A 25652-nucleotide genomic window follows, 5' to 3' on the forward strand; every position below is an offset into this window, starting at 1 on the left:
GCTCTGCTTTCTGTGAATTAGAAACATTCAAAGAAAAAAGTAACTGTTAACATGAAGGAAATCATTTTGGACTGATGATTGAAATTATTTCTTCTTGTTCTATGTATCATATGAAATCTGTAAAAGATTTTTATGATATATTCTAGTAGCCTCTAAAGCTCAGCAAAGAGTGAAAAAAATGTATTAAGATTAATTTACAATTATCTATTTGATGTAGGGTGCTTTAGGATGGATTTAGGGAGCTCATCAGTAAAACTGTGTAGATGAAATTAAAACCAAATCCACGTGTTTTAGTCTGTAAATGCAGACACTTGTGAAATAAATTGGTATACTGTGTTACTTCTGTTTTTCTTTAAGATGACTTCATGTGAATTAGAGTCAACCGTGGAGTTACAAGTTGTGTTGGAACATGTTGAAAGATTTTATCCTTATACACAACATCACCTCTTTTGAGTTGAGTAGAGAGGCAGACGCTGGGGTCTTGTGGGTCTGGTATGGGGTCAGCTGATGAAAGCAGCAGGTGTTTCATGTCTCAGTCTGGTTTCTTTACTCTCTCTTTTTTTTTTCCCCCAAGTAAAGCATAAAGGAAGCAAAGGTGAGCACGTTCTTTGCTCACTGTTCCCAGCCTCATAGGTTTTTCTACAAGTTCTTGCAATTTTTCTGCAGCTTTTGGGTCCTGTGGAAGATCCTTTCGTTTCCATCACCTTCCCCCATCTCCCTTTCTCTGCTCAACTCTCCTGGCATTGCTTCAGTTCCCTATTCTATCTTGAAACATGAATATAGTTACATTTTGCTGCGTACAGGTCAGATACTACAGCTGTTGTCTCAAGAGAGATGTCAGCCATCTGCACTTGAGCAGTGTCTGAGCATTTTCAGTGTGAAGCGTCCGTGTGGAAGGCCGGCAGTGCATCAAGCAGCAGAGTGGAATTGGAATCTTCCTTTACTTTTGAATCTTTCTTTCATAGTTCACCTTGAGATTATTTTACTTTTTTTCCCAGAGGACATTAATGTTTTATCTTTTGAAACACAAAATGAATTAATTATATTCTGTTTCCTAGTGATGCTCTTTGGTCAGGAGATTGTGTTAACAGTTTCGTTCTTATTTTGAGACCAACAGGGAAGTGCCCAGGATGGCATAAATCATCTTAAGAGTTCCAAGAGCCTTGCTTTTAAGTAAAGAGTTTTCTACTTACAGGATTGAAACTTGTTATCTTGGGTTTGAGATTCTAGCATCACATTCTGTCCTTTGCTGAATTTTTGGGGAAACTACTTACTCCTCTTAACTGGGGGCAAAATATGTAGCCGAACATTTAATTTTTAGATAAACATTTAAAATCCTCATGGCTTTGCTCACTGGTATCAACTGCTGGCAAAATAACTTCAAGTATTTGCAAATATTCAGCAGCCCAGCAGCAGCAGGAGATTGTTTGATTTTATGTACAGAATAAATACCCAAGCCCGTCTTTACAAAACAGTTGTTAAAGAACAAATCAGGGTATGCTGGGTCTGACTGGAGTGCAGTTAACTTTCTCAGAGCAGCCCATTAGTGCTGTGGTTTTTGTGTGTAGCTGGAACAACGCGGATAACACGCGGATAACACGGCACAGCATCCACGTTCTCCCTGCTTTTCCTGCCTCCAGCAGGCCGGGAGGGGGTCCCTGCTAGGATAGCTGGCCCATCTGCCAAAGGGACATTCCAACCATGGGACACACTCAGCAATGAAACGAAAGGAAAGGTGCCAGGGAGGGGGGTGTTTGGTAGAAAGGCAGTTGTCTCCCAAAGTAGCCGCTGTGTGTATTGAGGTTCCACATCCCAGGAAGCAGCTGGATCTGCTGGATCTGCTGGTGGGAAGTAGAGAATAAGTCATTTTTTTAAATTTCCTTCTGTGTACAGCCTTTGCTTTTTTTTTTTTTCTAATTAAACTGCCTTTATCTCGACCACTGAGTTTTCCATCTCATTTTCTCCCCCATTCTGCTGAGGAGGGCAGAGAGGGGCTTGGTGGGTGCTGGGTGGGCAGCGCAGGTCAGCTCACCACCCAACACCTGGACTTCCTCTGGTCTGAACTGTGTATGGAAAGCAACAACAACAGCGAGGCAGTGCACTGTAAAAAAGCTCATACTTTGCTCCAGCTGCTGAAAATGAGCGATAGCACGGGGCCACGTATCAGCATGTCACACACTCTGTGTGGGTGCAGTGACTCTAAGGCTGCAGGGTTCATCTGCTCGGTCTTGGAACTGCACTGTAGAAAGAGCTTCAGACAAAAAGCATGGAAGTTTTTTGTTTTCTCTTGCATTAGGAAAACCTTTACTTTTATGTTTTTGTCGAGAGAATGGTTTGTTTTAACTACATGGAAATATTTAGAATATAAAGGACAGTCCTGAAAAGATCATGGGTTTTTTTGATATGGAATGGATTTTGGATTTGAAACTCTGTTGGTATTTTAAATATTGATGTTTAAAATCATTGTTGAATTTGGAAAGCAGCTGCAATGCTAAGGATAATTGCTGATTACAGCTGGCTAAGGAGAAATTGTGTTGGATTGGAGAATACCAATCATTTACCTTATTATTATAAGTAATTCTGTCTGCAACAATTCAGAACAATAAGGCTGTTGTGCCAACAGGAGATAAGACTGAAAAAAATAGTGTAACAGTGAGATACTGTCAAAACTATGCAGTTTGATTTAAATGAACAGAACATTGGCCCTGACCTTTTTTTCATGAAAGGAAGAAATGAAATGCATGAAATATGCTTAAAAAGCAAACTGTTGTATCTGTGTTCATCACTGAAAAGACTCTACTTGATATCGCCACCCTGTGAAAATAACATCTGTTAAAACACAGCAAACCAGGAGGAATGTGTTCCTATGCACTCATTCCTCCTTCATCATGCTTCTGGCTTACAATATTTAGTTTAGTGTAGTAAACACTGAGATTCAGGGTTAGGAAGCGACTACTGAAGCTGAAGTAATTCGAGAAGCTTGACATGAGCCGGCAACGCTCGCTCACAGCCCAGAAAGCCAAACATTTCCTGGGCTGCATCAAAAGAAGCGTGGAAAGCAGGGCGAGGGAGGTGATTCTGCCCCTCTATTCCTCTCTTGTGAGACCTCATCTGGAGTATTGTGTCCAGTTCTGGAATCCTCAGCATGAGAAGGAAATGGAGCTTTTGGAACGGGTCCAGAAGAGGGCTACAAAGATGATCAGAGGGCTGGAGCACCTTCCCTATGAGGACAGACAGAGAGTTGGGCTTGTTCAGCCTGGAGAAGAGGAGGCTTAGAGAAGACCTTATAGTGACCTTCCAGTAATTGAAAGAGACTACAAGAAAGCTGGAGAGGGACTATTCATAAAGGCTTGTGGTGACAAGGAGGAATGGGTATGAACTGGAGAGGGGCAGATTTAGACTGGACATTAGGAAGAATTTCTTCACCATGAGTGTGGTGAGGCCCTGGCCCAGGTTGCCCAGGGAAGCTGTGGCTGCCCCATCCCTGGAGGGGTTCAAGGCCAGGTTGGATGGGCCTTGGACAGCCTGAGCCAGTGGGATGTCCCTGCCCATGGCAGGGGGTTGGAACTGGATGATCTTTAAGGTCCCTTCCAGTCCAAACTATTCCATGATTCTATGATTCTATGATTCTAATTTGCAGTTTCTATAAAGTGTCATCATTAGGAAATTCCTGGTTTGTAGGTAGGAAGCTTGGTGGTTTCTAACTTAAGTAAGTTGATTTGAATGAGAGCTATACTTGTAATCTTTTGTGGAGCTCAGAAGATAAACTAACCCCTCAAGGTACATAGCTTTTTATTTTAAAAATATTTAAAACTATTTCCATAGCATTACCGTTTGTGTTAGTCTACTGCTGCGAAAAATCCTTAGATGATGAATATGCTGTTTTCTGTGAGCTACAATGAACATTTTGTTATCAAGAGATGTAATTAGCTTCCTGAGATTTAGCAAAAGAAAGGATGAGATTTAATCAATTATCGTGGAATTGACCTTAAAAGTTCCCTTATATGTATTTATTTCAGTTCATGTGAGGTGAAAGGCCACATGATGCAGCAGAAATAGGACAGTCCCTGTCTGACAGCTGCCATACAGAGTGCATGTTATGCTATTTTGAACTGTTTGACTGAAAAACCTTTAAACAGAATACAAGGACCCCTATGCTGTAACAGCATAGGGATTTTCACATTTTCTCCTTTTCTTTTTATTTTTTTTTCTCCTTTTCTTGTTCTTTTATTCTTTCATTTCTTTTCTTGGAAGACTTTGATCTTTTCTCATCCTTATCCATTTGGCCAGTTGTGTGATTGTTGGGGTTGTCCTATGCAGAGGCAGGAGCTGGACTGAATTATTCTTGTGTTTCCCTTCCAACACGACATTCTATGATTCGGTGATAAACTAGAAGTGTCTATTATTTTGCTCTGTATGTCTGAAAAGAGGAGTATTTTAATTGCAGCTGTGCTTTACAATATTTATACTTTCTATAACTTATTCAGGTGCACTCTTGATGTTCAGGTGACCTGATGTTTGGCCCAGATGCTTTAGAAGGCCTCATACAAGAGCAGAAGCTCCTCTGGCTGCATGGACACGTTCAATTGGCTGAGGCCAATGACATGAGGTTCAACAAGGCCAAATGCCGGGTCCTGCACTTGGGGCACAACAGCCCTATGCAGTGCTACAGACGGGGGGAAGAGTGGCTGGAGAGCTGCAAGGAAGAGAAGGACCTGGGGGTGTTGGTTGACAGCGTCTGAACACGAGCCAACAGTGTGCCCAGGGGGCCAAGAAGGCCAATGGCATCTCCGCTTGGATCAGAAACGGTGTGACCAGCAGGTCCAGGGAGGTGATTCTCCCTCTGTACTCTGCACTGGTGAGACCGCACTTGAGTACTGTGTTCAGTTCTGGGCCCCTCACCACAAGAAGGATGTTGAGGCTCTGGAGAGTGTCCAGAGAAGAGCAATGAAGCTGGTGAGGGGCTGGAGAACAAGTCTGACGAGGAGCGGCTGAGAGAGCTGGGGTTGCGCACAAAGAGCTGTGATGAATGGAGTTAAATCCAGTTGGCGGATGGTCACAAGCAGTGTCCACAGCGCTCTATCTTGTGCCCAGCTCTGTTTAATATCTTTATCCATGATGCTGATGAGGGGATCAAGGGCACCTTGAGTTGGTGTGCAGATGACACCACGTTATAAGGGAGGTTTGATCTACTGGAGAGCAGGAAGGCTCTGCAGAAGGATCTGGACAGGTTGGATCCATGGCCAAGGCCAGCAGAATGGGGCTCAACAAGGCTGAGTGCTGGGTCCTGGACTCGGGTCACGACAAGCCCATTAAATTCTCCAGTCTTGGGGAAGAGTGGCTGGAAAGCTGCCCAGCAGAAAAGGACCTGGAAGTGCTGGTCAACAGCTGTTGAACATAAGCCAGCAGTGGCCCAGACGGCCAAGAAGCTAAACAGCATCCTGGCTTGGATGTGCCATGGGGTGGCCAGCAGGAGCAGGGAAAGGATTGCCCCTCTGGACTCACAAGATCAGCATTTCCATTGATGTTTCAACTCTGGCAATAATTGCAAGGTTTCGTTCTTCTGCCTTTGTAAGCCAGGCTGTGCTTCTGATTTCCTGTATAGTTCTTGGAAGCAGGCACAGTCTCCTGTCTTAGCTTTGCACATTCTGTTTCACAGGTTCAGTCTCTTGTTTGACTGAATGCTCCATCTTGTAATAAAAGAACAAAACAGTTTACCTTCTGTACTCCAGACTCTGGTTTATCTCATATCTGTGTTTACAGTGGGTTTGTTTAAAGCTTCAGAGACAGATCAGTGTAGTTCTTGGCTGTCACTAGTCAAGAGGATTGAGTTAACAGACACTCTTTTCAGTCCCTAAAGCATTTTCTTTCCAACAACCTTTTACGGTGGGTATCACTGCGTAGCAAATCCATAGTGCTCTGGTAATGTTTAAGATAAATTGTGTCTTACTTGTCCAAGCTTGATGAATATTTAAGTGTCTTTGGCAGTAATAAAAGATTGACGAAATGTATGTATAAGGAAAATAAAATGGCAAATCAGTGCACAGCAATTGTAGGGTTAAGTTTAAAAGCTTCAGGTTTTTTAAGATTCTTCTCAGTTCATTCCCTTAGTATCAACATCACCATCATTAATGGAAATGTTCCCAGTAACCTTCTCTAAATTTGAAATCAGGTTCTAAGTTCTCTGCATGTGTTGCAACTTACGATAGAAGAGAAGCAGGCAGCAGATTTATCTGTCGGGCTGTGGCACCTCAAACGCTGCCATTTAAACACTAAGTCCATGCTGGATTTTAAGCACTTGCATTTCTTAGTACTTAAAATTGCTGAAGGTTAAGTATAGGCATAAGTATTTGCAGGATTTCAGGTGAATGTGTAAGGTCTGCTTTGTTCCCCAACAGACTATGGGTTTGGTGTTCTATTAATTAATACTGGATTTTTCTACCTTGCTGTTAGGTGTTTACCTCCCATGGACCTACTGTGATCATGCCAACCTGGTTCTGCTCAAGAGAGTGGTTTTTTCATGTAGGAAGATTTGATGAGGGTGGAAAGGTGAGTGCTTACGGATGAGACTAATGACGTAGTCCAAGAACCATCTCTTTGTCTAACAGCCTCTGAAAGCCCTCAACCCGTTATTAAGAAATCCTAGGCAAAGCAGTGTATGTAAAAACTGAGGTCTAAAAAAATCTGGTTTGTATCCTGTACCTGGGAGTGTGTGGTTTAAACAGCCAGTAACCAACCAGTTGTGTTGGGGTAAGTCTGGTGACTGAAGGACGTCCCTGAGATAGGGTTTGCAGGTAAATCTAACATGTTCGTTAGATATGTCAGCATAACTGGAACAATTGAAGAGGGGTTCAGACATTCAAGCTCCTTTTCAGTCCCTGAAATAGATACAGCAGATCCGACAGGTTAATAGAAGTGAGCTCAGAGTTTCATTGTGAATCATCTCAGACAGGTGAGGTAGATTTGATGAAAGACGTTGGAAAGAAGAAAGATACAGGCTAGCAGACATGGTGATATGTTCTCCTGGTGGAAAGATCCCTAAGATAAAGAAAGGAGAAGAGGAGAGGTCACAATGTGCCATAAAACTCCTCTAATTAAATGTTGTTTATCCACTTGTCTTGTTTCCATCTGTGAATCTTAGTTCTCAGGCTCATCCTTGGAAGAAGTTAAGTAGCATTTCCTCAAGTGGCCAAGTCATTTGGACGGAAGCAGTCTTTTGGAGTTTCTTCTAACCTGTTACTTCCCAAACTGTGACTTAAATGTTACAGGGTCAGATCAGGCCAAAAAGAAATAAAGACATGATTGGATTTGAGACAAAAAAAAAAGAGAGTTAATAGTGTTTTGGACAATCCCAAAGACAAGCTATTAGTATATTGAAAATGGAGTTTGCTTGTGCTTGGTCTGCTTGCTCTGGTGACTGTCCTAAAGGAAGTTAGACTAAGGAGTATTTTCAATTAACAGAAATTTCTACTTAAAATAAGTAATTTCCATGAGAAGTTGTTCCTTACAGAAGAAAAACACGATTTACATTTAATACAAAACATGTCTTAGGCAAAGACTGAAGGATGGATAATGATTGATAAATTACCTTGGTTGCTAATTTTTTTCATCTTTACAATTGGAAAGTAACTCCAATTTCTTATTAGATTTTAGCTTCCAGCAGCTCAGGGACTGTTACCCATTAGCATTGCACTTCGACCAGCGTTTGTTGCTGAGTGAGAGGGTTTTGTACCTGGCAGAAGAGCATTCTGGGGTAGGAGCACTTCCTTTAAAATAGGGTGACCTTTGTGTTCATATCCATGCCACCAGCCCTTCTGTATGTGTTATTTACCTAGGGCCGAAGTTTGGTGGTGCTGTCTTGTTTGCAAAAACTGTACCAAGTTGTAGCCCGGATTTCCTTGATGCCTCTGAGCCAGAGGAAGGTCTAAGCTTTTCCAAATCTGAAGGTTTTTTCATGTGTGGATAGATTTACTTCCCTTGTCTTGTTTATCAACACTTTCTTCTATAAACTCATGTCTTCTTAAAATAGAAGACCTTTAGTGTTAGATTTCCCATGTTTACTAGTTAGACTGCTCTGCATAGGCTGAATCTCCACTGATTTTGCTCATAAGGACCTGCCACCTCTACTAGAGTGCCCATCAGCTGAAAGAGGGCATGTCAAAGAAGGATGAGTGGTTTGAGTTGGAAGGAATCTTAAAGCCCATCCAGTTCCAACCTCCATGCCACGGGCTGGGACACCTCCCAGTGGATCACGTTGCTCAGAGCCCCATCCAACCTGGCCTTGAACATCTGAAGGATGGGGCATCCACAGCTTCTCAAGGTAACCTGTGCCAATGCCTATTGCTGAAATGCTGGATTGTTAATTGATACTTTTAGCTATGGATATTAACTTTCTAAAAGTACATTAAAATATCCCTTAGGGGTTAAACAGCTTTTTCTTTGAAAGATGTGCTCTTTGGCAAAGATCCCTGGTGTTTAAAATCCCATCTAGATCCAATAATATGTCTCAGTTGGGAAGGAACTCTTGTATTGCAACAAGCTTATGTGCTCCAGAGCGGTAGGAAGTCCCAGTCATGAAGGATCTGTAACACAGTCAACATCTTTCCTCCCCTGGAACATGCGTGGCAGCGCTGCTCCTTGCTATGTGAGATCCGTTGCAGAGAAGTACCAGACACCTGCTCATTCCAGGGGCGAATGAGCATTCCAGGGCACTTAATTCCAAAGTGTTCCTGCCAGCTAACATAAACCCAAAGAGCACTTGGAACTAAACAGCATCTTGAAAGATCCTTTTACTTCTGCAGTTACTCTCTTTTTTAATAAACATATTAACAGTTATCCTGAGTTATGAAAGTGCTATCAAAAAGAAAATGAATTGCAGATACGTATGTGGTGTAGTCATATATCTGAATTAAAATGTGATCACTGGGGCAAGCTGATACACGCTGCACGGTTTGTGCCCTGCCTGGCACAGTGTGCGATGGGAAAAGAGAAAAAGATTTAAACATTGCTGCTGACTCATAGTATTTCAAATAAAGTCCAGAAAAAGAAAAAATTAGGAAGGGCTACAAAATAAATTGAAAGAATATGAGTTTCTGGGTTTCCTGTATTCTTGAGAAGTGTGGTTTCTGTCTGTTGCTTCAGCTTCCCAAGGTTTCTTTTGTGGCTTTCAAAGTAGGTTCATGTAAAGCATAAATTGAATGAAGCTCTCCAAGAGCTTTCTGCAGCATCATAGCTCTTGGACTGGAATGCAGACAAATTTCAACAAATACAACGGCTGTAGAGAAGCTACCCTTAGCAAGCAGTCAGATCAGAATCTGTTTTATTCAGAATCTGGGAGTGTGGTCTATTTTGGTGTCTGAAAACAATCTATGATGTAGCAATGTCTGGAGCTGCAACGTGCAGAGCTGGATTTGGTTCTAATTTCTCCCAAAGTATGTGTGTTCAATTGACTAGTTTGGATTTGTTTTCCAGGGTTCAAAGGTTTTTTTTTTGTCTCATTTCTCTTCTCCTTCATCCCCGCCCCCTCAGCTGCTCAGACTGGTGGGTATGGAAACCTGGTACCAAACTGGATTGTTCTTGCAACTGTGCAGGGTTCAGCCCCAGCTCGGCGTGGTCAGCAGCTGAACACAAGCAGTTGTGATACCAGTCCCCAACACCCCAGGACAGGGAAATGAAAGAAAGACTCTTGAATTGGAAACTAAAACTAAAACAGCTTTAATGAAACAACAATAACAACAACAATAATAATAATATGATATATATATAAACATATATAAATATATATAAATACAAAATTACCCCCCTCTCGATGACTACACCACCGCTGATGCTGCAGAGGAGGCATGAGGAAAAGGTCCCAGGCTGAACTCAGCAACTGGATTCAGAAATGCACGGATCCAGGATCAGATGCAAAAAGACAGAGGAGATCCATGTTGGATGCTGGCCATCAAAGAAGAGTGACGCTCGTGATCCCTTAGTTTTATACCAAGTATGATGTTTCTGGGATGGAATCCTCTGCTGGTCAGTTGTTGGGTCACCTGTCCTGTCCACTCCTTTCCCTTTAGCTCCAGGATGGCTTTGGTTTCTACAGGAATAAGTACAAGCAATGGACTTTCTACATCCCAGTGCCCCGGGTGATCCCTGCCAGAGAGAAGTCCTGTCTGAAAACATGCAATGAACTTTCAGAAAATGCAGTTACTCAAACAGGGCTGAGCTGTAAAGTTAGGAACTGATTCTACTTTAGTTGAAACGAGAACACGCTGGCAGGCCAGGAGAAACTACAGAGGGATTTTGTGTTCAGCACTTTAATTAATCTCCTTTTCTAAATTATGGAAGCAACTTGGAAGCTGTGCCAATGGGGGAAAAAAACAGTGGTTTTTTTTCCTAACTTATGCTCTTATTGTTTTTTCTGTGTTGAAACAGAGTATCTTTCCCATCTTTTACCTTTCCTTCACAACTTTGTCATGTTATCTTTCTGCTTTTTACTGATGTTACACTTAAATATTTTATTTGGCCTGTCTGGTTTTATATACCAGAGTTTTAGTCTGATAAAATCAAGCGACTTTTAAAATACTGGGTTGGAAGAAAGAAAAATCTGTATTTAAACATAGAAAAATTAAATGTTCTTAAATGTTTCAAGGAGTCGCACTATTGCAAAATGTAACTACATGCTACTTTTTCACCTTCAGGACAGGGCTGAAAAGGTGGCTCTGTGCTTTCGTGTGCTATAATGTGCAATCAAGTTCTGTGCGCCGTAAGATTGCACTTCTGACACTGTACCTCTGGCATGAAGATTTTCTGATTTTTAGGCAGGAAATGTTGCATATGATCATGAAATCTCTCAGATTTCCTAGAGCCTTAAAGATACACAGTTCTAGGAGATCTTTCTTCTTTTCCTGCGGTGTTTCAGCAGGTTTGCTTGCAGTCCCCTTAGGAAGAATCTACATGGAAATACATTGTAAGGAAAAAACAATTTTTTTCAGATGTTGACTTATTCTGAGGTTGCTTTTATGAAGGACTCTTACTATGGGGCCTGATTCATCTTTCCAAAGTAGAGAGTAGAGGATGTATTTGTATGGCAGCCGAAGAAAGAGCGATAATTCTAGTAGAATGAAAAAACACTCTTCCAAAGTCCCTGATCCCTTTCAGTAATTATTTGGTTCCTTGGCACTTTAGGCTTCAGGAACTGTTCTGCAGCTGAGTTTCTCTCTTTGGGGACTAACCTGGACCTGGCTCAGTGCCTGATCCTCCTCCTCGCCATGCGAGGAAGCTGTAACCACGATGAGGTCTCCCCTCAGTCTCCTCCAGGCTGAACAGACCCAAGTGACTTCAGTTGCTCCTCATTCAGTTTCCCCTCTAAGCCCTTCTCCAACTCCGTGCCCTTCTCTGGATGCTCCCCAGCAGCTTCGGATCTTTTTTATTCTGTGGCACCTAGAACTGCATCCAATGCTCACGGTGGGACCGCCCCAGTGCAGAGCAGAGTGGGACAATCCCCTCCCTCGCCCAACTGGTGATGCCGTGCTGGATGTGCCCCAGGACGTGGTTGCCTCTCTTGGTGCTCAGGGCACTGCTGGCTCACATCCAACTTACTGTTGACCCGAACCCCCAGATCCCTTTCTGCAGGGCTGCTCTCCAGCCTTGCACTGCCCGGTCTGTGTGGATAGCCAGGGATGCTGTGTCCAAGGTGCAAAATCTGGCACTTGCCCTTATTAATCTTCATGCGGCTGGTGATTGCCCAGCTCTGTAATTTGTCTCATTTGGAATCTGCACAATGTTTATTTTTCCATCTCTGTCCTTCTGGTCAGCTGTACTTAACTTTTAAATAGCATTGCTTGCAAAAGTTAATAGCATATCTTTTCTACGGACATGTTTATTTAATGAAACATTAGACAACTTACTGGAGATGTACAGAGAGAATGTGAAGAAAATTATTTTAAAGCTTATTTACTTACCGGAGAAATAAAATGTGTCTTCATGTAACTATGAATCTTGGTCACTTCCTGGGTTGAAGTAATGGCTTCTCTTTCAGGGGGTTCCAGAAGATCTATTGTTTTTTTACAAGCATATCCAGAAGGGCGGTGAAGTATTCCGAGTAAACCAGTGCCTCCTGCTGTACCGGTACCATCCACAGGCTGCGAGTCATTCCATCCTAGAGTAAGTTGCATTTTTTTGGTGGAACTTAAAACTGTCTTCATCTGGGATGACTGGCAGCAAAGATGCTGAGTATCTTCCAGACACACACAGCAGGATAGGTACTCAGGTTTCAGGCAGTTTGTTGTTGTTGTTTTTTTAAATAAATGGCTATAAAGCAAGCATGATCATGTAAGAATCCTCTTTTGGTGCTGGAAGGTTCGTTTTCTGTTCGTTCTTGCTATTATTTGCTTTTGAGTAAAATGTTGTAACACTAGGAGTGAAATCAGGAACTGAACTCTGGTTGGGATGCTATTGTTCACGCACCACTGGTGCACTTGAGGTGATGATTTCGGTGAGGCAGGGGTGGACCGGGGCCCTTCGAGCATTTGGCAAATATGCTAAGGACGTGCTTTGTTGTTGTTCTTGAAATCATTTCACAATAGGGACTGGAAGAGCAGTGATGAGTTTGGGGGCTGCATTACAGCAGTGGTCCTCTCTCAACTTCCAGGTACTGTTCCTGTAGCTGAGGCTCAGTAGCTGAGCACAGGAGATTTGGGAATCTGGGTATTGACAGCAGCTGTCCCATACCCTCAAAGCAGATCCAGAATGCTTTGTATGATCGTGCATCTCATCTGCTGAACATGGCAAAAGCCAACTTAGCCCAACTTAGAACACTTGCAGGAACACCTTTGAAATGTATCCCAGTGGCAACATTTTACTGGGGGTTTTAATTAGTACTTTTTAGGTTTGATTCTTGTATTTTTTGCAATATGAACCTTCATGTAAAAACTGGTTTTTAAATTTTGAAGCTTAATTTTAAAACAAACTGTCCCCATTTTAAAAAAGCAAACAGGAACTTCTAACACCAACAAACCTTCTTTCAAAAAACTGAATAAAACCTAAACCTTTCACCTGATGATGTACTGCACTTACATGTATTTTTCTCCTATTTTAAATTATGTAAACTATCTAAATCAGCTAATAATGTTTGATAAATACCTGAGGATGTTTAGGACTAATTATCTCAGGTGCTGCCTTGAAAGCTCTTGCAGTACTGGTGTGCCTTAAAGAAAATGTTAACTTGTTGATTTCCAGTTCCTCTACACTCATTTTGCCCATCAGGGGCATTCCTCCTGATCAGAAGTCCTGCAAGCTGAACTAGAATAGTTTCTTTCTCTTATGCATTGACATTAATGAAAAATTATGAGTTTTACTGCCCTTTAGGAGTCTTACACCAGTATCACAATGGTAATGAAGTAAACTCTTTTCTTAATTAATGATAAAAACACACTTTTCAGTCTGTCTCATTTGTATGGCTTTGTAGATCTGACTATTAAAACTAAATATTTTTATGTCACTGTATTTGTATACCACTATATTATTGTATCACCATATAGTACTCTGCTAGCATAAATATCATACTCATGGTTAATGTCACTATAGCTCTTTATAAATATATACATATATATATATATATATATATATGCATATATATACACTAACCCTGTAACAGTCATTCCAAGCAGATTGAAGATATTCTTTAGATTTTGCAAACAAATAAGAGGTAAATTACTTTCCCTTTTATTGGTGTTTAAACATAAGGGTTTTTTTTCTCTTTTAGTGTGTGATCATCTTGGCAGTTGGTTACAAACTTTTCAGCCATGCATCATAGGGTGCTGGAACTCTTGGAAGCCTGTTGCTTGTATCTGTGGGAAAACATCTTATTCTTGGAAGTAAGATTGTTTTGAATTTACTGCAAGCTGTTGCCTATTCAGGTCTATGAGGCTGTGTGGCACAAGAACCCCGAGTTACAACATCCTGTGGGCATGTGGAAATACCATAAGCTGTTTCAGATGTGCGTTTGCGTGGCCAAATTGGCGCCCCTCTTGTTTCATTCAAAGAAGTCAGGCTGACCGCTCTTCCTCTTGGTATTTGCTGGGGCTGCTGTTCATATTTTGTGTGCACTTTCAGTAGGAGGTTGTGCAATAACTCTGCTTTGTGGCTTCTCCCTCTGTTGGTTGCCTGAGTTGTGAAGGGTTGGCCACTGCTTGTTCCTAAAGACTGAGATATACGTTGAGCAAAGAGAGATTAATCACAGAGGCTAATGTTTATAATTTAAATTTGCCTTTTGATCACCCCACCATTTATTGTGTGTTCTACCTCTTCTAGAAGTCCCCCCCTTTTTTTCCCCCAGTGTGTGCTTTGTTTGAGGAGTTTTCTGTGGTGTTTTGCCTTTTGCCCTTGGCTTATGTTGTCTTTGAATTTTCCAAATTAGTCTGGAACTGGATTTGGAGGCAGTGACTCACAACCAGACTGCCATCTTGCCTGAGATCAAAACGATGCTTTTAGGATGATGGGGGTTTCTTAGAAAATAGAGCTGGTGGATAGGACTTGGTTGTACAAAGGTGTATGATTCAGTCTTTTCAGCAGAGATAACAGTTGCCTGTAGGCTGTTATGAGCCGATTTCAGTTTATATGAGCCCTTCTCATTTAGGGGGAAAATGCCTGATTTTGCAATTTCAGACTTCCTAAAATATATATAAACCTACTTGGCAAGTGACATTTATTTCTTTTTATTGACTATGTATAATTCTAAACCCTAATGACTTTTCAGTCATTTCCTCTGATTAATTTCCTTCTAGACCAAACATCTAGAGTTGAAAGTATCTGTGAAACATGAAACAAAGTCTTATTTGCATTCGCCCTTGCGCTGGAGGCCTCAGACTGCATTATTAAGTGGTTTAGGGGTGTGACAGAATCTGAATGAAGCACAGTCTATATTTAGATTTCATCAGATGCACACAGAAATATAAACATTCTCAGTGTAATTGCATCTAAATTCCACGGTAGAAGCCTGTTAAATGCGAATGAGCAATACCAGTTTTGAGAAACTTCTCTTCAGACAGGAATTTACAACAGAAAATCCAAAATATTGTATCTCTAGGATGTAAATCCCATTATCTTGCAGTGCAGCTCATGTCCTAGGACTGCACGTACTTGTGCTACATAGCTATATTACACTGACCTGATACAGCATCAGAGCTGGCTTTATAATGAGCCATAATATGGCAAGCAAACTTGGTGTGTAATAAAAACATTGTAGAACTCGTATATTTTTATCTTGCCAAAGGGGAGGAAGAGGAACTGTATACAAAACAATGTACCTCATTGCGAGATAAAAGTCAGCCTGGAACAAGATGAGCAATAAACTATTGTGCTTGTCTTTGGGTAGCGCTGCTCATGAAGACAGGCAGTTGGGGTGGCAGCCAATCTTTGTAGGGATTTACAAACGTTCAGTAACGAGGACTTTAACATGCGCAGAAAATAAAGTTTGTACCTTGCCTCTGAGATCTGAACTATTCCCTTTGGTGCAGAAAACGTGAAGTGTGCTTACAAGACCTACAGTAATTTCACATGCCGTGTGTTCAGAATGAGTACGATATTGTAAGAGCTTGTTTTGCAGAAATAACCAAACTGACATCTTCTATTGAAACCACCTGGTTCCAGGCACTAGAAGCTTCTAGTGAAGGAGAAGAGACACTTTTCTGAACCACACCTTCGGTTGTTCAGAGCTGTTCTGAGGCGTGGGGTTCATATTGCTCATGAGCGCAGGAATGCTGACTGCATTGCCAGCAGAAACATATACATCCAAAAATACACAGGAGAGAGGAAAAGCATAACGTTTTCCTGTACCACTGAAATAAAGATGAGGTCAACTGCATTTTTTGCCTTTCATGCTTGCATTTGGCACTTCAATTAAACGTGGAAACTAATGACCTCATTAGATTCTTGAAAAGTAACTGGCAAAGTCTCTGTCTTTCTTAATAAGCCTTTCATGAAAAATAAACCAAATGCAATCCATGCCTCAGTTGATGACCACGGCCTGAAGGTGAACCCAGACGTTAATAGAGCCTGTTAATGGTGTAAATGTAATAACTCAGTGGGATGATATAGTCCAGCAATTAATAAGTTCACATGAAGTTCAACAGAAAAACAGCAACAAAAAAAAAAATCAGTTTATCCCCCAGTACGGTCAAGGTTCAAATGATTTTTCCCTTTTGAATTTCCTGTGGATTGTAAGGACCTTGCATTCTGTATGCAAACCTGGCTAAAAGAATCTGTTCTTTCGGCTCTCACTGTGACTAAAACGTTCTCTGTTCTTCTGTCTCTGGATTATCTATCAGGTGAGATTCACCTATGATATAGAAGTCTTTATCCTGCTGTGAATACAAAACTACTGGAAGAGGCCGTTCACTTGAGTAGCTCCTCTTCCTGTCTGGGGTTACCTGAGCAGCATGTGGGACGAGGGCACTGGGAAAGGGTCAGGTTTATACATTTACAGTATTACTGTGGATGATAGTCAATGCCTGAAATTCCAGTGCTGTTAAGGATATTGGGCTTTCATTTGTGCATTTCTCGAGTTTGTACATCTGTCCTTGCTCTGTGGATTCACTTATGTAGCCTCACTGGGGGAAGGAGGGGAGAGGCAGTCGAACAGAATGGCAAGGTTGAACTTGAGCTCAGGCATTAAATCATATAGCTTTTATTGTCACATTATCTTTCATTTCAGAATAGGAGGAGAACAGATGTTTCTTGACTTCTGTGTTCAGTCAGTAGGTCAGCACACATTTGAACAGAGCCCCATTGTTCTGTTCCTAGGGTGGATGGTATGGCAATAACTACTTGGGGCTCAGGAACACACGTCGTAGTTATTCTCTCCCACTGCATGAATACCCGCATTTCACTCCTGCAGAATTATGACTCCTCTTCTTCCTTCCAGACTATGTCACTAATGAGTATTGAGGGGCTGCGGCGAAGAAGTTCTCAGTAATTGTGTAAGACTGGAGAATGATTTTTAAAGTTGAAAAATGTGTATTCTTCTAACCCTTCTTTTGTAAAGTAAAACAGTGATGGGAAAATGAATGAAAGAAGTGGAGAAAATAATGTACTTCAGTAATCCGGGTCAAGGAGGAATGTTAGGATGCAAGAACCACCTTCTACAATCAGAAGAATTTGTTTCCCCCCTTCTGGCTGAGGAAAATCTTGTTAACTTAATACAGACTTGGAAATTGTACTGGAAGCTACCGAGAACCTGCATACTTTAACCCTTTCTGGCATGGGGAGGAAAAGCAGCCTGGATTTGGGATGAACAATAAGAATAAGAACAGCCCCAAGGTTTTGCTGGTGGCAATGAATATATAATAATGAAAAATTAGAAAACAGTGGTGAGAATCATCTCTGAGTAGAGGTTTCTACAGCTTCTGGGTAGTTTCAGGCATTTTCTTTAATCATCCTTTGCAGGTTGCTACAGTTCCTGACTGTTGCACCTGCACTGGCTCTTAAAGGATGGGAAAACGGCGCTCCCTGAGCCCTCAAGGCAGGAATCCCAGTTATCTCTTCTGGAAACATCAAAAAATGTGGCAAATTAGGTGAACTGGAAACCTGAAGGGGATAACTGAAACTGTCTTCTGAAACTCCACAAGCTACCTTTTGCTCCAACATGTGGGATACATTGCTCATGCAGAACCTTTTTTCCCTCAGGATTCAGTCTGTGGTTGTCACTCCAAAGCTCAGTCACAACTTCTCCCCTCAATTCTGCGTTTACCTGAGAATCTTGGCTTGCACCGTTAAAGAAATGTCAGTGTTGACTCAAGACTGCAGACTGTTCAATATAAGTTAAAATCTTCATTGGAGAGGTCACACAGCGGATGGGGATGTGATTTGTAAATTCTTTTCCATAAGCACTTTTATCAAATGCCTCCGTGATGGAAGCAAACGAATCACAAGTGCTGAGTATAATGGCTTCATGTTCACAACACAAAATATGCATTTAAGAAAGCCATTTATTGATGTTTAAAGGCAACTGTCTGACAATATTGTATTTGGGCAGCGGTAGTTTAATGAGTTTCTTACCTGTTTGTTTCTGAGTGCAATTCCCTTAAATCCCCACTTGCGTTTCTCCATATAACAGTCCTAGATAATCTCACATTCACCCAGATAATCTGGGTCAGTAAATCTGCTTCAGTCTGGAATCGTTCTGGGTGATCACAAGGATATTTTATCTGCTTGAATGTTACTTCTGTAGGCACTCTGTGGAAGACGGACACCTCTCAGCTGGGCAGCACGTGCAGACTGTCTGGAAGCAATAACTGCCAACTCTACTGGGACATTTCTATGAATGCTAGAAACATTTTCCGTGTGCCTGGAAAACTCCAGTGTGCCCTACAGCCAGTAGCTAGTTGATAATTCTTGTTACGTCTTGCAAGTTTGCCTGGTTTTTCATTGGCTTTCCTAAGCGCAAACTCAAGTGGAAAAGAAGCTTGTCTCTGTCACCTAGTCCACAGAGTACATCCTGAAGCATCTCCAAAATGTAATAAATGTTAGCCTTCTGAAGTCACTTTTCAATGTAAAGTCTGTCCTAAAACCTTTCCATTTAAGTGTAAAGCAGTAATCCTGCTTTTTAGAAGCTCCGAAACTTCTAGTAAAGTAAAACTGGAAAAATACTTGACCTTCATATATTTTCCTTTCAACTTTCCATCTGGAAATGTAGTGTGCTCTACTGGACATGGAGAAAGGCAAGTGTCAAAGAGTGCCAGCAGCAGGTAAGGCTCTGCAGCAGGAACACAGCTTGTGGTTGCAATCAAATCCAAGATGTTTCTTTCTCTGTGAGTTGAAGTAGTGGTGTAGTCTTCAAAGAAGGTTCACTTCACAAACCTTCACTGAGGACAGCTATAGTCTTCAAAACACTGTGGAAATTTTATATGGAGTAACTGTTCTTCTTGGGTACAGTTACTCGTGTGTGAAGTTCTTTCCAAGTTATTACACCACAACTGATGATGAAGTGCTAAGCAGGATTTGGCTCTGCTCAGAAATGGCATGAAGTGAAGCACGCTCTCTGGAGCTGACTAATAATCCCAGCAAGAATCCATATGTCTTACTGCTTAGGGCTTCCTGCTTTTCAAAACTTTTAACATAGAGATGTGAACGTGTGACAAAAATGAAAACCCTGAACTCCTATCATTAAAATATTAGACAAGTTTGCTAATAAACTTTTGGGAACAAATGAGATCACCTGTTAACCTTGATAACCTCACGCTATGCTTGTACCTCAGAGGTATACTTCATAAGAAGAATTTGGAACCACAGATTTAGCTTTGTGGTGTTTGATAATCTGTTACAAAAAGGAAAAATCTGAAAATGTTTCAGAGAAGTCAGATGTCGCTGTAATGCCAGATCATGTGTTTGCAGTTTTGTAATAGAACCAAAATTGGTGTAAAACAGGATTATGGATCATTAGAACTGCGACCTGGAGGTGGAGCAGTCTGATCATTGATGAGACTGACCACCAACAGGAGCTGTACGAGCTCCTGACCATTTACACACCTGCAGAGGTTTGATCCATAGCAAGAACACTTGAATGCATTTTGATTTTTCTATACAATCACAAGCTGCCCTTGCAGATCAGGAGTTTATTGTGGCTGCCCCAAATTGTGGTTGTAGTTGTCAAAGTGAATTTCACAGTTGGAAGGAATGGTCCATAGAATCATAGAATGGTTTGAGTTGGAAGGGACCTTAAAGACCATCTAATTCCAACCCCCCTGCCATGGGCAGGGCCACCTCCCAGTGGATCAGGCTGCTCCAAGCCCCATCCAGCCTGGCCTTGAACACTTCCAGAGATGAGGCACGCACAGCTTCCCTGGGCAACCTGTTCCAGTGCCTCATCACCCTCATTGTGAAGAATTTCTCCTTGCGTCCAGTCTAAATCTCCCCCTCTCCTATTTATAGCCATTCACTGTGTGTGAATCATGTGTGACACAGTAGTTTCATTGTTGCCTGTGGCTTTGCAGTTCTGTGATGATTTGTTGCCGTGTGGGTGTCCACTGCATCAGAGCTTTGCAGATGGACTTGTTGAAGACTTGAGCGACAACATGAATGCACTTCATTGTAGCATTTGGGTTGATTCGAGTCCTGAATTTGTGACATTTCAACCTCACATTCACAAAGGACAATGAATGCGTGGATGGATGGAACATGAACAGGACACCTTGAATATAGGAGACAGTGTGCACTGCAGGCTTCTAGAGCAGTTTATGGTGAGCACAGGTAGGGGCAGACAGCGCATTGATGGCCAGTTGGCATTGTGGGTATTGCATTTGATCACCATAGCTGTCGCTTTCCATCTTCTTGTGATCTTCTGTTAGGGTTCTTGAAAATGATAGTGGTCTAGCTACAGCTTCAGATCTACCCTAATTATTTTTGTCTGACAACTTCCACAGAATTTCTTTTTTCCTGTCAGCTGTTTACATTTCCTTCGGAAATTTCTGGTATAAAGTTTTGGGGTGATATTTTTTTTTTTTTCAATCACACATGAATCAGTTTGGTTGGGTTTATGTGTGAGTATGTGCATATGCATATAGGTTCATAATAGTGCTGAAAGTTTTAGGGGTCAAAATCCGCACTTTTTCTAACTCTCCAGGGAAACCATCTGGAATCACCGAGTCAGGTTTCTTGAAGACAGAGTCCTGAGATCCTGGACATCGTTCACCATTTGGAATGCTGGCAAGCAAGGCAAGAAGCTCTACAGAAGCTTGTCATCAGCTAATCGGAAAAAGGTGAGCTAGTTAGAGTGGGTAACATCTCTACTAAAGCACTTTCTTCTCTTCATGTGCTTCCTGGTGTCTTCTAACAGAAGGTAGCGAAATTTTCATAAGATATTTGGTCCCTAAAGCACTAGTTGATGATTGATGCAGACTGGGGAGATTCTCAATACTCTACATACTGAAGTACTTCTTTTAAATGCTGTATTACATTATCCAGAGTGTACAGTGTATATGTAGTGCAGCACATTCAGCCACGTTCCTGCTTGGTGATGCCAAACCACAGTAACAGGTTAGACACATCATTTAACTGTATATGGCCTGCAACTAACCGTGCAGAAGCTGAGTACCCAAGCCGAGTAGAAGAACTCTTTATCTGAATAGTACAATACTAAGCTACCTTGTCCAGGATTATTCATACGTGTATAATATGTGTCCAGTTCCTAAATGGATACTGAATGAGTCCCTGTCGGATGCTGATCAACCTGTATTATGAGGAGTCGTTGTACTGGAACTCTGTTTTGAAAAGCTTGATTGTTTAAAAACAGGTGGGGTATGAACAGGCAGGTAAACTATTGCACGTGACCAATTCAGAGTCAATTGAAAATTCAGAGGTTATTATATTTGGAAATGGCAGATATTTCTCAGGAGAGATTTATGTGAGAGTTTAAAAATCTTACTCTTCTAGCGTTTTCTTTTGTGTAGGAACTTTTTGTTAGATTAAAGGCTTCAGGGCTAATGTCAAATGGCTGTTTCTTGTAAAGAGCCATCGAACACTCATTACCAAATGTATTTCCTTTTCTTAAAAATATCCATGGGAAGACAAAATGGCAAATAAATACAAAGGTCCAACACAACCCCCTGCTTCCCCCAAGACTGTACCTGTAACACTTTTTATTTAACAAATTAAGAAAATCAACTATTTTTCCCTTCACAACAGTTCCCTTATGAGCTGGCACGTGGCTGCATGTGATGCTGCCAACATTCAAAGCAATTCCACAGATCATTTTCTGAAAGGCTGTTGGTCTCTGTTAGTTTTGCTTTCACTTCTGCTGACAAAGAAAGGATTCCTTTGAGCACCAACTGGATCTCTGGGACCCCTTCATTGTCAGCCTTGGCCAATAACTGAAAAGTTTCCATCGCAGATTTCTTCATTTTCACAAGAAAGTTGATGTTCATTCACTGTTCAGTCTTGCACAGCATCATTTCCTCTCCGAGGGTAAGGAGTTGTCTCTATTTGAATACACATCCACTCGTATTGAGTGCAGCAGTTGAGTTGAGCCTTATCTCACCGTGCCAGGATAGAACGTGTTCTATACCCATCTCTTTGTCTGTCCCCTCCTGCACTTGGTTCCCAAGCTATAGGGTCAGTCTAGGGTTTTTGTGTCAGATCTCATATATAAAACTGATAAAAGTAGTGGCCCTTAGACAACACACATATAAAAAGAAAACAGAAGAAATGTATATACCGTTAGTCAAAATTACTGGGTAGACACTCAGACAGTAAGTAGAAGAATTGAACCTGAATTTGATACTGCAGTGCCATCCCACTTTCATTGCCATCATGTGGCGAGGGGTGAGCTGTATGAAGAAAGATTAAATATTGTGTTGTCAAGCAGTTACTTCATTCCAAGAGGACAGAACCATCCATTAAATGTACTGCGCTCTCTTGGCCGTGCAGTGCATTCTGCATGTGACTTTGGGGAGTTGATGAAAATGTTCATGCATCAGTATTTTTCAGACTACTTTGTGAATTCCACTAACTTAGTGAGACCCATTGCACTTACCTGTCTACAAAATTATGAGAATTAGAAAATAAGCTCCAATGTAAGAGGTGGCAGCTTGTCTGGTAGTACTATGTAAGCAGGGGTTTCTGAGGTGTTATGGAAAACATAGAATATATTGGTTTGTAGCAGTGTCTCACCATCTCAGGTGTTGGAGTTTTGGTTAGGTTTGGGTGTTTTAGGGTTTTTTTTTGCCAAGCCAAAATGGAGATTGAGATTAAGGTATTATAGAACACCTCTCTAGCTTTGGGTTACATTTGCCACCTACTTCTATAGGAGACTCATTCAGACTTCACATCCAGTTCAGCAAACGCAATGGTAATTTGAAGATCTCACTGCAGAGATGATACAAAGGAGAAGAGAAAAATAATACTGGTGGATTTTTTTGCTATTTTTCTGCCAGACAACCAAGACTTACCTCTCCTTTGGTAAAGAACAACCTTTGTTCCCTGGTGTGCTAGCACTGGCAGTGTGGTTCTAATTAACTGGATCTTGCCGCTCTTTCCAGCTGACCTTTATATAAAGTTTGCTTTGGCAGTGTCGCAGGCCATGATATTGTTTTGCTTCTGTCAGGGTTACAATTGCTCATATTCCAGTGTGCTTTAGTTTGATATTGAAATATTGCGCTGAGCATTAACCCATTAATTACTGGCTACTAGACCAGACAGAGGTAGCAAGCTTTAGCGAGCTTACACACCAGATACAACTGCATGTGCCAAGTGTGACTCACCTGGCAATAGTACTGTTAAAATGCAGTCACAGTCTGATCCTTAATGCCTTATAGAGAGTAATCAAGCTGCTTCCACCGTCTGACATGGTATCTGAAGTATTTAGAGGTTTTCTCAATAGACAATGAAGAGAAATAGCTTTAGAAAGTATCATCCTAAGTGAGCAGAGGCCTAGCTTTTAGACAGGTAATTTCTGATTAAATTAGTGTTATCTGTAGTGATTAAAGCACCAGTTTTATGGAGTTGTTCAGGCTCATTATGACTGCCATTGTAAAAGCTTTTCCACAAGTGACATCCCAAGTCTATCCATCTCAGTCAGACTTGAAGCTTAACTGATATCCTACTCATAGAATCACCAGGTTGGAAAGGACCTACTGGATCATCGAGTCCAACCATTCCTAACACTCCCTTAAACCATGTCCCTAAGCACTATAGAAACATAGAATCACCAGGTTGGAAAGGACCTACTGGATCATCGAGTAATATTTCCTTTTAAGTGATTAGCAAGCAGCTGTAGAAGCAGTTAAAACATCTCACTTCTCCTTCAAGTGCCAGTTAAAGGATTGTGCTGCTGGAGCTTCAGGAAAAAAAAAATCATAAAATTTGCAGTAGGCAATTCCTGGCAGTTTTCTTTTTATTCTACCTTAATAACCATAAAAGGTGGTGAGTTAAACTCCAGGTTTTCCTCAAAAATCCTTCAGGTATTTTGTGACCCATCTTCAACTCTTGCCAAATATTCTAAAATCCCGTACAAATAAAGGTTGTAAATGGCTGTTTGTCCTTTCCAGCCCTAAAAACAATAAAATGCTTTTCCTGACTTACTCCTTAAGGACTATAAAGAGATTTAAGCTTTCAGATGTTCTGTTAATCATGAGAGCACTAGGGATTCAGTATCACTTTGAGTTAACAAGTAGAATCCAATGTTGTCTTGTAAATGGAGGCCCTGGGATATAAATTCATCAATAATGTGAAATAGACACTTTTAAAATACAATTCAAAAAGCCTCTTCAAATAAAATAAGATGTATTACATCAATACAATTGTCATTTGCTCTTCTGTGGATCCAGTTGCGTGAACCAGTGTGATCTTAAAACATCTGATACCCTTTCAAATGCAGGAAAAGTTGCCAGAATAAACTGTATAATTTAACTAAGCTGTATAATTTAACTGTCTATACTTATTTTCAATTGGTTTTATACCTTGCCAGTTGGGACTCTTGAAAACTTTCCCTATGCTTTGTTCACTCTCCCCTTACAGAGATTAAGAATTTCGTTAGATCGTGAAACTGAGTTCTGTTGGAATGTGGAGTTGCAGGGTTCTTTTCTAAACTGGCACTAAGTACCTGTAGAAAATTTGGGGCACATATTCATAGAATAAATAATAAACATCACCCCCACGCCCTAAGCCTGTTGCATTCGGTTTGTATTGTTTCATAATTGTGAAAAAACCTAAACTCTACTAAAGCTTCAGGATGGGAATTAATTCCTTTGAAATGTCAACTTCAGGGCATGTAAGAAAACATCTTTTTCAGAAGAGAATGTTTCTAATATTTTTATAACCTTATAGACAAAGAAATTGCATTTTTTTTATACTAACTAGGGTTTTGTGGTATGTTTGCGAAGTATAAATCTGTTGCATGCCAAACAGCATTGTTTCTTAGAAAACAAAATGTTGGCAATTCCAGGAAGCAGCAGTCTGTGTATGGTCACACTCCCCAAAAAAACTATTACCTTAATCTCTTTGGAAAACAGTATGGATTTGAGTGATGACTGCATTAAAAGAGGAAAGGACACCTAAGCAAATCTCTCTCTTCCTTCAGACATCTGTGTGCTGAATATTAAAATCATGCTTTGTCTCCAAAGAGTTCAGGCAAAAATCTGAGGGTCAGTATTTTTGCTAAACAGCAACAAAAGAAAAAAAAATAGTCAGCAAGTAGGGTTTTTATGAATTGATTACCAGCATCTCAGTATTCTTAGAGCAGTTCTGTTTCCTGGCTGTTCCCTTCTTGATTCACACAGTTGTTAGTGGTTCAGTATTGACATTTTTGCAAGAATGAAGTTGAACAGACCTTTTTTTGTTTAAAACACAGCCGTCTTCTCTGTAATTTGCAGCCAAAGATGGAAACCAAATGTTTTTTGGGATGCTGCATGTGCCTAGAGGGCTTCTGCGCTGTCTTGTCTGCTCTTTTATTCTCCAAACTTTAGCTAAAAGGAGAACCGCAGCATTAACATTTTGTTTCATTTCCGATAGCTGACAATAGTGTTCAAGTAGTGAAGAGAAAAGGAGGGGGAAAGGGCGAAAGAGGCATCAGCAAATTAGTGTCATGGAAACAGTACTTGCATAGCCAGCCCATGAGGCTTCTCTATGGCAGCTCTATTCACCAGTGGCAAACTTGAAAGCATCAAAAAGTT

At 41.1% G+C, this 25652-nt stretch overlaps 1 protein-coding gene across 6 annotated transcripts in view; it reads left to right on the top strand.

The window, feature by feature from the left end:
• The window catches only part of B3GNTL1 (UDP-GlcNAc:betaGal beta-1,3-N-acetylglucosaminyltransferase like 1), an 88093-nt gene that overhangs the window by 49377 nt on the left and 13064 nt on the right, over positions 1-25652 (top strand). For 5 of the 6 annotated variants that reach the window (XM_054083268.1, XM_054083265.1, XM_054083267.1 and 2 more), the window contains 3 exons: positions 6454-6549; positions 12029-12153; positions 20609-20744. In XM_054083268.1, the coding sequence (XP_053939243.1) occupies positions 6454-6549; positions 12029-12153; positions 20609-20744 (357 nt within the window). The remainder of the gene's footprint in view (positions 1-6453; positions 6550-12028; positions 12154-20608; positions 20745-25652) is intronic. The other variant, XM_054083266.1, reaches the window with a different exon arrangement.

Source organism: Cuculus canorus, chromosome 18, assembly GCF_017976375.1.
Source record: "Cuculus canorus isolate bCucCan1 chromosome 18, bCucCan1.pri, whole genome shotgun sequence".
In the NCBI taxonomy this organism is placed as follows: Eukaryota; Metazoa; Chordata; class Aves; order Cuculiformes; family Cuculidae; genus Cuculus; species Cuculus canorus.